The 13,811-nt window shown below is 44.3% G+C and overlaps 1 protein-coding gene across 1 annotated transcript in view; it reads right to left on the reverse strand.

Moving 5' to 3' along the window:
- Nucleotides 1-1,138: 1,138 nt before the first annotated feature.
- The window catches only part of FBXO32 (F-box protein 32), a 35,299-nt gene continuing 22,626 nt past the window's right edge, over nucleotides 1,139-13,811 (reverse strand). The window contains exons 7-9 of the mRNA XM_014867855.3: nucleotides 8,078-8,260; nucleotides 6,944-7,087; nucleotides 1,139-6,549 (exon numbers count right to left, since the gene is read on the reverse strand). Coding sequence (XP_014723341.2) covers nucleotides 6,460-6,549; nucleotides 6,944-7,087; nucleotides 8,078-8,260 — 417 coding nt within the window. The 3' untranslated portion in view covers nucleotides 1,139-6,459. The remainder of the gene's footprint in view (nucleotides 6,550-6,943; nucleotides 7,088-8,077; nucleotides 8,261-13,811) is intronic.

Raw genomic sequence — 13,811 nt, forward strand, 5'->3', positions numbered from 1 at the left:
TTAAAAAAAAAACAACAACAACAAAACCTCTCTAATTACTCTCACGTGCCTTTTATGTCATTTTCTGATGGAGAGTTAGTGGCAAGATCCGGGTGTGTTCCAGGGTGAAAGAATCAAGTAAGTCAGGCATCCAGAAGTCATCTGAGCGAATCACATCCAACTGGGAAGGCGCTGCAGTTCCTAACCCGACTCTCAGACCCTTGCTGCTCTGGGAAGCATAACTGGAGCTCCTATTATGCGTCCAGTTCCACGCACTTACCTGTATTAGTCCACTTAACTCTCACAACCATAAGAAATAGATTTATTATCACCATTTTGGAGTCAAGGAAATTGAGAAAGAGGGGTTAAGTAAGGTGACAAAGGTCACAGTGCAGGTAGGTGGCAGGCCCAGGATCTGAACTTTGCACAAGCCTTTTGGTCTTTCTGGAAGGCTCCTGCTCTCATCTTCTGAGGCCGGCTTCTTCTCACTTTTCCGTCTCAGCTTCATCGCTTCCTTGAAAAGGGCCCCCGTTCAGCCTGTCATAAGCAGGTCCCCCGTGTTATTCTGCATCTCAGCCTCTTGTTTATTCCCTTCAGAGTGCTTATTACAAATTAAATTTTTTTCCTACTAGTTTTTTTTTTTTTTCAGTCTTTTCCACTACAGGTCATCCCTCGGTATCCAAGGAGGGATTGGTTTCAGGATCCCCTTCGGGTACCAAAATCCACGGATGCTCAAGTCCCTTAGTCAGCCCTCTGCATCGATACAGAGGGCCAACTGTACAATCTAAATTCCCTTAGGGCAGGGACCATATCTGTGTCGTTCACCATCCTATTCCCAGTACGTTGCACAGAGTCTAGCATATAGGAGCTGTTCAATAAATGTCTGTTGATGAATAATTGATACTGACTTTAAAGTTCCTTATTTCCTAATCATTCTACTATACAAACAGTAAGTGGAAACATCCCCTTCAAGCATAAGGATGTATTATTGACTCAGGTTGGTACTCAGCAGCAAGCTTATTTCTCTATGTGTTTCCCGAAATTTTACAATGATAAGTTTCTGGGAGAGGAATATAAGCCTCACTAGGCAAAAGATAAACATACTCAGTATGATAAAAAGCCAACTTGAATTGACACACATCAAACATGCACCAGTGTGTATTGTTGGAAAACATTTATTGCAATTCAGTGTCAAAAAATTTTTACAAAAATATGCCACTGTCTGGTACAAACAACTATAAAAAAATCAGTTCATCATGCAAGAAAAGTGTGCAAATAATTTATACAGAAGGACTCAGCTCACACAATATTAAATAAACATCTTTGCATGGAATTGGTTTAAATCTTATACTTTTAGTTACAATGTTCAACCCCCTATAGTATTTTTCATTAGAAAAGTACATTAAAGCTTCTAAGCTTAGGACATGGACTTTAATATACACCCCCTTTAGCCAGGGTGATTGGCATTTGGTAAAGATGGCGCCAAGAGTTCTCAAGCATAGAGCACTGCTTGGAGCCTTCTGTTTAACAGACTGCATCATTAATTAAACAAACATCTCTATACTCCAAGACAGAAAAAGTCATATTCAAAATCCACAAGTAACGTTGTAGCAGATGGAGTTTCGAGGAGTTCAGAGTTTTGGAGCAGCCATCCATTTTTGGCCAAATGGAGCAGGGCCTAAATTTTGGGAGATTTTTCAGGAAGCTTTATTTGCTGAGTTCAAGGATACTTTGGAAAATGTCCAGCAGACAAAGTCACAAATATGGTGGTCCCTTGCTCCTTGCTGCTTCATGGAATAATTCTCCTTTGCTTAGTGAAGATGAGGTTTAGCAGAGAGTGAACTTCAACTGAAACAGAAGCTCACCAGGTCTCACAGCGGGTACCAGAGGACGGGGACATGGAGAGGATGGATTAAATGTATCCTAGTCAAAGGGGAGAGGAAACATCTGCCTGGTTACCATCAAACCTCGGTTTCTAGAAAGCAAGCTGGCTGCTCAGCTGTTATCTGTCTTAAGGGCCACCTTTGTAATTAAAATGTAAGTACTCAGGGAAAAATGAATTTGTCAAAACATGCTGCGTACTTTATGGTGAACAGTCTGTACTCACCAGAATGCTGTACTCACAACAGAGTCAGAAGTCTGGAAAAACATTAAGTGGCTCCTTGACTTCTCCAGGAAGAACCAGGGACTTAAAATATTTGGAAAAGTTAACGGCCAGATGCCTGACACTGGACTGTCATGCTTGCCTCCCACAGCAAAGGTCTTGAGAAGAATTGTGTCGGGTGTCATGCGTCTCCATCCTCAGCACAAGGTGCCGGGGCAGGGGGCACAGGAGGCCCTGGTTTATGCTCAAGTCCACCACTGAGTACCAGGTAGGCTGAGGCACATGCCCTGAACATTCTGGACCTGTGTCCTTGTCTTCAAAGGCAGAAGGAATGCCAGACTCCATCACCTCGAACATCCCTTCCAGCTCGAAAATCTGGGGTAGGAATTTCTTTCTCTTGGAAAACCACAGAGGGTCTACTGTCTTTAACAAAACAGAGCAGAAAGCATCTATAGAAAACGTCGAGTTTAAAGGAATTACAGTCTTGTTTGTTGAACACATCAAGGACCCAAGATATATCAAAGGGCCACGTCTCTGCCTTTGCCTAGAGCTTCAGGGTGTTTCTGAGGTCTGTTTAAACACTAATACGATTTTAGGCCAGCATCCAGTCAGAAGGGATGGTTCACAGACTCAGATCGTTGGAAACAGATAAAAAAAAGAAAACAACAGATGTCAACATAGAAAATGATGATATAGTTTAGTTAAAAAAACTTCACACATAAAATTACAGTTAAAAAAGATTCACACATAAAAGAAGGTGTCTGCATAGCAAGACATTATTGCTCTACAGCCTGGCAGAAAAATATAAACTCAGGTGCATATTTTATGATAAACACGGTACTGAACACTAAGAATGATATACTGCTGGACATGTCTTGAAATGATTGACCTTCTTATAAATCATACCACTTGCTGAGACAAATCAAATTCCAAGCTCTTTCTCTTCTCCCACATAAAAACAACAGAAACAAGAAGGCTCTGTTAACTGCAAGCTCCTCATGAAAGCAGTTTTTGAATCCACAAAGATGAGAAATGTGGCAATAACACAGTATACATCCGTTACCTTGAGTCACCATTGCTAAGTGAAGCCCGCTCTTGCGCTGAGCTTTGCAGTGTAAACCCAGCCCACGTAAAATATCTCCTTCGAGCCACTTCAATATAAAACTGATCATCACTGAACAAATGTCATCTCACAACTGACACCCTGGGGATGTTTCTACTTTGTACTTTCTGCCACCTGCCCTCCCTTGCGACGGATCCATCTGCTCAAAGCAACAGTGTTGAGTAATAATGCAATCTAGTTTAAAATGACATTGGATGTTTTTCTGGATCTTTCTATAAAGTGAGCACTCCTAAACTTCACGTATTCTCCTTTCCCCAAACGCTGTGCCTTTCTCACAGGAGACTTAAGGCTCATTACTCATAAACCTTTCAGTTGGCCCAAATCGTAACATCCCTGTGGATTTGCTCACACTGCCCTGGACAAAACTCTTTCCTTCTCTGGAAGTCCAAATTACTTCATATTGACATCATTTTCAAATTCTATGTTATAGGGTAGGTACAGCCAAGAGAGTAGAGCATTCCATCTCTTCTAGCAATTTCCATGTCATGTCCCTTCTGGCTTTTAGAACAGCTGTTCTGATACAAGGATTCTTTTTGTGTTTTAGGTCAGGTTGTCCAGAGAGGCTTTGCCAATAGAAATTCTATAGAGAGTTAGTGCCCAGGGAACAAGAATTTTTTTAACTCACTTTACTTATATGTGAGGCTCTGGCCATGCTTCACAGCTACGAGTGGCGCCAACACAGATGCTCTCCATCCGCTACGCTCTTCTCCATTGCCCTCACAGAGACCACAGCCTTGAAGATACGCTCTCCCTATTCCTTTCCCCCTCCCTCTCCACCTGCCATTTCCCTCATTTCCTCTTCCAATGAAACAGAACCACAAATGTTGCTTTCTTCTTTTTTTTTCCCTAAAAATTTTACTTGACTCTGTCACACACCACCTCCAATAATGCCGAAGGAGATGAGGAGAGCCCAGAGGCACCATCTAGGTAAACCTTTCAGAGAACTGTAACCCCGTCCCTTGGGGTAGGGGTCATCCTGCACAGATGCACCTCGCTGCCTGGGGTGTGATGCGCAAGGTGAGGATCGCGGGCAGTCCAAATGAGACTGGTTTGCCAGTTTTGTGCCGACAGTCCAAAGCAGGCAACATTTATGGGACTGCAAACTTGAAGATGCCGAGGAGTTTCCACCTCCTTCATCAGCATGAAGGGGGTCACAAGTCAGTGGGAAGATGTGGAAGGCCATGAACGCTTAACCTAAAAATATCCAAGTGAAATTTCCCAGAGCTGTCACAGCAACAACAAACCCAGCTCCACCCCACCCCTTTACGGAAGCTGAGGTGTTCGAGAGAACCTGTCTGAATTGGGGAAGAACTAGCTTTTTATTCCACGGTCTAGGCCCTGCATTCTCGATGTGACCTTCCCTGGGGGGGTGGGGGGGGGCAGGGGAATGTAAAAAAACCTCTTAGGTGTGACAGTAGTTTGTGGCCCTCCAAAGTCCAACATTACCCAACAAGATCTTATTCTTGAATATTTAACTTTTCTCCTTAGGGAGATCTTAAATTCACTTAATTTTTTTCTTCTTAGAGGGGGGTGATAATGAAAATAAATATTGAGAAACCCTGGAGCAGGCACAAACATTGCAAAGTGAGGAGCGTTGACTGGTCATTGACTTCTCTTCTGAATGCTGGTACTTGGGTTGTGTATTCAGGGAAAGGTGTGAAGGGGCCTTGCACCACTAGCTGGTCCCTTGGCTCGTTTCTGTCCATGCTTAACCATCTTTCCTCTTTTTAGGTCACCTCAAGTTCAACCTCCAAGTATACACTGTTCCTCACCTGTGAACCAAGTTCCTATTTCTGCCTCACTTCTTTGCCAAGGGCATGTGGGGTGGCAAATTTATTTGCCAAAAAAAAAAAAAAAAAAGCAAAGCAGACACAACTGCAAAAATATGTACATTGTTGTGGAAAAGCAAAGTTCAATAAAAGATAGAAAACAAAAACATCCCTACACCCTCCCAGAAATATTTGACAATGAACTCCTTACGTCCTGAGATTTCCTTTCTTCCACACAGCTACCTGCTGGGATTGGCCAGCAAGATGCCCTGGGGGATGGAGCAAGTTTAAGATGAACTCATAGTAAGTACCTCTGTTCCCTATTGGGCTACAATTCCAGGCTTTATTTTATCATCCTTGCAAGAAGCCCTAACTCAGGTTGACTAAAATTTTGATGTCAGACGTAAAGAAAAGCGAGCTCCTCAGCTCCTTACCCACCAAGTGGGACAGCAGCTGGTAAAACGTTTAACTGACATGGAAAACCTGTTTCATAAGCCTTTATCAGCACTCCGGCTCCGACCAGTCCACAGAGATACGCTTATCCTTGAAGATACCCTGGGAAGCCCAGACAAGCCAAGAAGTTAAACAGGAATAAGAAAGTCTTCACAGCTATTGGGTGACAAATCTATCTTCTCTGCGGCAGGACTTCCTCTGGGACTGTTTTTAATTGGCCTTACGTTGCCTTGAAGGAGCTAATGACATGAAAGGAAAAAAGGGCATACATGCTTTGGGGTTGTTCTAGAAAACAGGCAACTCTGGAGTGCCCCATTAGCCTAAAAAGGAAGTCTGAAACCTGATGAGGATGGCCTCCAATATCCCTTCCCATTTTAAATCACTTTTTATATGATGAGGAAACAAGAAGAACAGACACTGCCTATGGGACCACGTACTTCGTCAGAGAGAGCACTGTATGCTTTCCGAGGTAGACTATTGTGTGACATCTTCGTAAGATAAGGCCTTATGCCCACGTGGGTTTAAAATGGGTGGTGCTTCCTTGGCTTTTTCAAAACAAACCCCAAGTCAACCCAAAAGCCCAGGGATTTCTCATCTGCAGTTTTCTTCTTTTTTTAAAACGCTTTTTCACATTGTAAACAAAGAGGGTTCTATCTTGTCTTTGAGTTTTGCCCTTTTCTTCCACATCTCTTAGGGAACCATAAAGGAGTTTCAGTGGACATCAAGAGAATTCCGTTTTCACCGATGAAATAGAATTCCTGCCCTTAGAGTCTTGCTGGCAAATCGTTAGGAAAAAAGTTTATTTACAGTATCTCTGCTTTTCCATACCAATTCTAATGAGAAGTCCATATTTTAAAATTCCCAGCCAGCGACTGCATCTTTGCCCTCCAATGTCCTCTCAATGACTTATCTCAGAAGTTTCGAGCCAATGTTTAAAATGTACACTATTTACAAAGAAGTGTCCAAACTCTGTATTCCCAACCATCCAATCAGCACAGGAACCCTTCTGAAGTGCTGTCATGTGCCGGGATTCAGAACTTGAACAAGTTGATAAAGTCCTGGGGTGAAAGTGAGACAGAGCAGCTTTCCGGGTTATTGGCTGTGCACGGGTGGTCAGTGCCCTGGAAAGGAAACCATGGGGAGGGTTGAGTTCTCAGAAGCATCTTGTTGGCCTGTAGCATTATAAGGCATTGCCCAACTTCAAAACAACATTCCTCTGTCAAGAATGTCATCAGTTCTGGAAAAACTAAAGAGCTGTGTGTGCATGTGTGTGTGCACCTGTGCACAAAGAGATGGGAGAATTTGGGGGAGGGGGCTGCAGAAAAATATACATAAGGAGGTGAAGGAAATGAAGGTCTGAAAGTTTTTCTCCCTGGGGACTGAATCAGTTACCCTCACTTTCGGCTGGGGGCTGCAACCGTAAAGAGTAAAAAGGACTTAGTGTCACAATGCTGGTGCTATTGGCTCTCGGGGGCTGGGCTGGGGGGCTGTGGCAGCCACCTCCGAGACACATACCTTCCAGGAAAGAATGTGACAGTGTCTGCAAAGCTGAAGGGTGTCTCCATACTGCTCTTTCCGTGGGTAACATCGCACAAGTTTAAAATACATCTTCTTCCAATCCAGCTGTCCTTTGTCTGACAAAATTAATCGCTTGCGGATCTAAATATCAAACAAATAAACGTGGTTGTGGGAGAGTTCATCAAGAAGATGGTTTGTGGTTTTCTGGTTCTGAAAAGTGCTGTTCCTGCCTCTTTTCTCCCTTTTTCATCTACACCCTGCAAAACCCAGGGAAAAACATAGCCAAGATATAAAGAAGTAGTTTCTGAGCTCTACCCAGTTAAACAGTACCTTTTAACCAGTCTTTAAAAGAAACAGGTGGTTGGTGACATCTCACTAGTGACCTCTACGAAATTGCATTTGGAGGGTCCCTTCAAGTTTAGGTGATCTCAATAAACAGCTTCAATCTTTTCTTTGCTATAGACTTGAGTGAGCATTTCCAGGGACATGCAGTAACCGCCTGGCACAGTGGTTCTATTTTCTATCTAAATATTAATGGCTCCATGAACAGAACTTGTTGAACTCACACTTCTATATAAAGAAATTGGAAAAAAAACATCTGAGGCGGCGTGAGGACGGGAAACAGGCCTAGAGCTGGTGTCAAAAAGCCCCAAATTCAAATTCAAGGCCAGTGTCCTCACCTAGAGGAAAGCACTTCACTAATTTGGAATGTCCCTCAGCCATTTGTGGTCTTGGTCTCTTTATCTGATTAAAGGATAATGATACTAACCCTTCCCTGGTCATTAGGATAAACTGAAATAATATCTGTAGAAGTCCTTTAGCTGTCAAGTATCATAAAAGTACATTTCTTTGTTACAGAAAAGAAGGACTGGTGCCACTTTTGAATTTTTTTGAGCAAGTTGTAAAATGTAAATAGGTTAAGAATGTAATTTTTTTTTCCATCCAAACCACCAGAAAAATAACTTCATGTGCATTATTTAGAAACTCCTTGGACTGGTGTTTTCCATTCAAACCGGGGAGCCCTGGAGGGTGGGCGCCCACACCTCAAGCTCTAGGAGGATGCCAAGGAAGCTCGAGGGTAGGGGACCGAGAGGGGAGAGAAGGAAGGGATGTCCGCTGGGCCTCACCGACCTGCCGCTCGGAGAAGTGGTACTGACACAGCTTCTTCCACAGCAGCCGGTCCTCACTGAGCACGTGCAGGTCGAGGGCCGCCTGGCCCAGGCTGACCAGATCGCGTCCGTCGCTCAGCCTCTGCATGATGTTCAGTTGTAAGCACAACGGCAGGTCAGTGAAGGTGAGGCCTTTGAAGGCAGGCTGCAGGGAAATGGATAACATTAAGTTGTGGGGCAGAGAGCAGCAATTCACCAGATCACACCTTCCAAGGATGCAGCTGTCCCTTGTCCTTCACCCTCAAGCTGGATATTTTTCTTCTTTTTCTGAGGAAGATTTGCTCTGAGCTAACATCTGTTGCTAATCTTCTTCTTTTTGTATGTGAGCTGCTGCCACAGCATGGCCACTGATGGGCGAGTAGCATAGGTCCTTGCCTGGGAATGGAACCTGGGCTGCCAAAGCGGAGTGCACCGAACTTAACCACCGGGACTGGCCCTTACGCTGGTTTATTGACCAGAGCTCCTGAAGGACTCGCTGCCCCGGACAGAGCACCCGCCTGCCACCCCAGCCTCGTATCTCACTGCCCCACCAGTGACCACGGATCCCTCCAAGCACGTGTACTCATGGGCACCTGAACACCCTGCCCACAAGGCCCTCACTCTCCCCAGTCCTCTCTGCCCATCCAAATGGTACTCTTTCTCAGATCCAGTTCAAACCCACTTCCTCCAAAAGGCCTTTTCTGCTTTTGTGGCTACGTCAGGCCCTGCTCACTGCACCTTCCCAGAATTCCTATGATCTCTTTAGATACTTTTTGCAACAACCCCCCTTTTTCTTATGTAATACAACCCTTTTCCAAAAAAAGCATGAATGGAACATTCCTGCTAGAAGGTACGCTCCCTCCGTGGAGGCAGGAATTTCTGTCTGTTTTCATTGCTGTGTCCTTAGTTTCTGGAAGAGTGCCTAGCATGTAGTAGGCACTCAATAAATATTTGTGGACTGATGAAACCCAAATAACTAAATAAGTAAAAAAAACAACAAAAAGACCCAGACTGGTGTGTATGTGTGTGTGTATGCACGACTCGAGAATGGCTGGTCCAGAACCTTCTGGCTTAAGTGCCACCATCCATTGAGGCATCTCTATTCAAACCTAGGGCTCCATGGAACATTCTGAAATAGTCATCCATGGAGAATATATTGACAATTCATCATGAGTTTCTCTAGGAGCTTCTTCTACTATATCCCCGAATTTATATTTTAGCCCTTTGTTGTTCAAATTTTCCTGAGCTCATGTTATCCCATTCAGACCTAGATCTTTGAAGGCAGGGTCTAATTTTGTATCCCTTGCAGACCAGTCCAGCACAAAAACCCTCTTCTGCATGCCTACTATGGCCTGGCACTGGAATTGCTGCAGTGGGCTCAGTAGGCTGGCGAGAGACCCAGAAACATAAGCAAATAATTCTAGAACAAGTGGTAAATGCTATCAAGGAGGGAAGCCCCAAGTGTTACGGGGACAGTCTGTCCACAGGACGTCCTCAACAGTATTTGTTGATATAGGTTTTCAGTTGTATTTGTTGAACAGCAACTGGATGCTGCCATCTGGGAAGAAGTCAGCACAAATCACCTGAGACCGTGGGTCTTTGTCCTTCCCAAGCTAGCCTGGGTGAGCTCTTGATTTTGAACTACTGACATTTTTAGCTCAGTGTTCTGTCATCTCTGCGGGTCACAAGAAAAAAAAAATAAAACACAAGATCAGGAAATCTTAGCTCATGGGGAAGTATCCTGGGAATGGGTATTGAGTTCCCTCCTCAAATTGTTAGGGAACTAAACGCTGTAGGAGGTACACCAAAGCAAAGACACACAGGATTCCTGGGAGATGCGCAGCCTTGGCAATTCCCTCCCGTGGCCCCTGCAAAGGAGGGCAGGCGTGCAGAGGAAAGGTGGGCAGTGGGCAGGGCGCCTTGGGAAGTTGGACTGTGGAGAAGAATGGGAGGTGGCAGGGGAGAAGGATGGAGAAGCAGCAGATGGGATCCCAGGTGCCCCTGAGAAGTGTGGATTTCAATTTCCCTATGTCCAAAATGAATTGGTTTAGAAGACTCTGAAGATCCCTTCCAGTTCCAAAAATCTCAGACTTGGAGTAGCTTCAGCCTCCTAACTCATCAGAAGTGTCTATGACTTGACAACTTATATTGCTCAGGCTGCTGGGCTGAACTTTCAGTTGCTTGCAAAATTCAGGACTTTGCCGGCCTGCAGAAGGCCCTGGACCCATTTGTCATTTATCATCTGCTGCTGATCATATGAGCCAATAAAACTGCCATGAGATTTTCTTTTTGTTTCCAGCACTTCAAAGCATCTACTTTTTTGGTTAAAACTCCCAGGCCAATTATTACATGAACTCCTATTAAAGTCCACTTGGCAGAGTTCACGCTCAAATTTTCAAACCTGAACTTTTCCAAAATCCTTGCCCAGACCCCATGCTGAGCCCTTTCTCCTGATAAATGGTTAACTGCTTACATGCCTTCTCCTTTTTGAATATAAACATATAAAAGAAAAATAAGTCACTCTCGCTCCTCCAATCAAGCATTTGGCTAAAATCCCTTTACATTCCCCTCCAGCATGTTTCAAAACGCTGCCTTCCTCACAGCACACTGGTTCTATTTGATTTTTTTCCCCTACAAGCCAGTTCCTCTTAGTTTTTTCCTTCATTCTTTTTTATATTAATTATTTTTGCCAATATCAATTGGCTCCATAGAATTAGATATGAATTTTGAAGAAAAACAAGATTACGTGCTGAGAAGATACTGATAGAACTTTGGCAAATGGAAAGCAATGACTGTAAACGTCACCGTAACATTTTTGTGTAATAATATACTTCTCTTTGGCCTAAACTGTTAAAAAGCAAGTTTTAAAATACAGACTGAAGTCATGAAGTCCCTTCTCTCTGTTTTGCTCAATCTTTCTTTGCTCTGGAGAGTTAAGAATTTGTGTGAAAGGCTCTTCAGGGCTCTGAGGGGTCCCAGCAGTGCTGTCAGAATAAGGGTTGGGAAGGAGGGCATGAGGGAGAAGAGTGCAATGAGTAACAATACAGCCTCTGCAGACAGGCCTGGGCTCAATCCTCATGCTACATCATACTAGTGGTGAGGCCCTGGCTGGATTATTCTTAACTACTCAGTCTAATTTTTCTCCTTCACAAAATGAGGAAAAGCATATCTTATAGCGTTGCTGGGTGGAGTGGATGAGAGAATGCACAGAAATACTTAGCACAGTGCCCAATAAATATTAGCTATTATAATGACTCCTACTTGGACTCATTTACTAGATGAGTTAATTAATGCACGGTAAAGGACTTAGAACAGTGGCTGCCACAGAATGAGCCTTAATAATAAGAACAGCTGACGCATTTACAGTCCTTACTACACGTCAGGCACTGTTCCAAGGGCTTTCTATATATTAACTTATCCAATGTCACACCAGGGCTTTGAGAGAGGCATTACTGCTCCTACTTTTCAAATGAGGAAAAGGAGGCAAGGAGAGAAGAATGACTTGCCCCAAATCCTGCAGGTGGTAAATTTTCATCATCATCCGTAACACAGGGCAGTATTTTTCAGGTGTGTTCCTCTGAACGTCGAGCAAGTCCTTCAGGCAGGCGGTGGGAGGAGACCCCTCCTTCGATCAGTCCTTCGTTCAACTAAAATTTGAATTATTTCTGTTCTGTGCCAGTTACAAGGAATAGAGAAGGCCTGTCCTTTCTTTGTGGCGAGTATAAGGCAGTAGATGGAGACAGGAAAGTGAATGTATGTAGGAAGGAAAGTCCGATCTTAATAACTGCTATGAAGAAGGTGCTATGATAGTGGCTTCGACAGACTGGACAGTGAGGGCAGGAGGAAGCTTAGGAGCCAGAGGCAGGACTGCTCAGAGCACGCAGAGAATGCCTGGCCTGGCTGGAGGGCTGCAAGCAGAGGGGAGGGTGAGATGGACATCAGGGTGAGATGAACGTCAGTGTTTGATCTGTCCTGTATGGGATTTCATTAGATTTAAAAGGTTTGCACAAAGCCAGATCATTGAATAAATAGTTGGAAGAAGCTGGAATGAAAAAATGTTTGGAAACCACTGATGTGAGGAAAGCGTCGCCATTTTAGGAATAAGGAATCCAGCGTGCTGGCTTCAGCTCTGGCCCGAAGTGCTGTGTAACTCGGGGAAAGTCCCTGGGTTTCTCTGGTCCCACTTACTCCATGAAGGGTAATGGCAACCACACTGGCTACCTCCCAAGAGTGACTATAGATCAGCTAAGGGAGTTGGGGTGGTGAGCCCATGGAAATGCAAGGAATGTGGGTGGATGTGGTCAAGGGGGGTTCCTGTGAGGTGGGCCGAGGGAACAGAGGCCAGCTTTGGGCAAGGGTGACCATCCAAATGGGTGTTCCAAAGTTGCTGGAAGGAAGACACCCTTAGGACGAATGGGACTTGCTCAGTTATGTCACTGCCTAATTCTCTCCTGGGCTTAGAAAAACCAGTAGGTATGAAGTCCAGGCTACAGGGAATACCGGAAATCAGGGAGAAGGTGTGCGTGGGTTTTCTGTGAAAGGTCAGTTGGGAATTTGGGTCTCAGATTCACACTATCAAACTATGCCTACACTTGAGAGAGAGGAATGGGGTGACTTATTAGAATAAAATAGGTAAATGTTCATAATACACTCTTTTGAAATAATCAAATAATTGAGATAGCTTTTGAAAGATTAGCTGGGCTTACGCTCTACTCCGTGTGTGTGGGGGTTGTAGAATAAGTGATTCTAAGGAAGTCACATAACTCTGAGGCGTCTAATCATTCCCTTTGTTTCAGAGTTGAAGACACTAAGGCACAGAGAGGTTATTAAGGGTAAAGTCGAGGACACTGCATTTTGAAAACTTCACATAGTAAAATGATATTTAAAAGAGGTCAAAGAAGTTTTCTCATGTTACTGTCTTGAGAGATGGGGCAGACCCAACCTTTTATCAGCTTGGGTCCTGGAACCACTTAGAACAGCCGTGGACACGGATGTTGATAAGCAAGCCAAGTGCGACCTGAGCTGCCTAAGTGTGTCTGTCCATTAGTGAGCCTTGAGAGATGACACCAGTGTCTTTCTCACATTTTCGGTGTGCCTTGTCCTCCTGCTCACTAGTAAGAGGACAAGAGCTGAGGGCCAAGCTATGTTTTAAAAGCCAGAAGAAACTACTGATAGTCGTTTAGCTGGTGATATAGGGCTTTTTTTGGTTTTTTGCTCATCTCTTTTCCTACATGTATCTTCACCGTCTTTAATCAAAGGCTTCCTTATAACTATTAATAATTAGAACCAGAATTTTAAAACGTTGGTACCAGTTCTCCAGGCCACTGCCATCACAGCTCTATTGTATTCAAGGCAGCCTCCTAAAGCTGTAAACAACATGTTTTTTAAGAGGAAATGGGCAAACAGGAGAGATCCCCAAATCTCGGTGAAGATTTCAGGGGTATAACCGACATCTCCCCAACAGTCAAGTTTCTAGTTTTCCCCATGATGTTTCAATTGGCTGTCGTCTTTCACAAACTTTGATCCTGTTTCGCCCAACTCTTCTTCCTACCCTCGCTTTATCCGGAAGTCCTCCGGCCCACTGTCAGCACCCAGTATAAAGCGTCAGATCAGAAGAGTCCAGACTCTTCCAACCCCAGAGCGGGATTCAAACTCCTGGCGAGACCGCCCAGCATCTCAGCGGAGGAACTGACCGAAACCTCTCCTGCTAGGGGGAA

This window comes from Equus asinus, chromosome 12 (assembly GCF_041296235.1).
Source record: "Equus asinus isolate D_3611 breed Donkey chromosome 12, EquAss-T2T_v2, whole genome shotgun sequence".
Taxonomy (NCBI): Eukaryota; Metazoa; Chordata; class Mammalia; order Perissodactyla; family Equidae; genus Equus; species Equus asinus.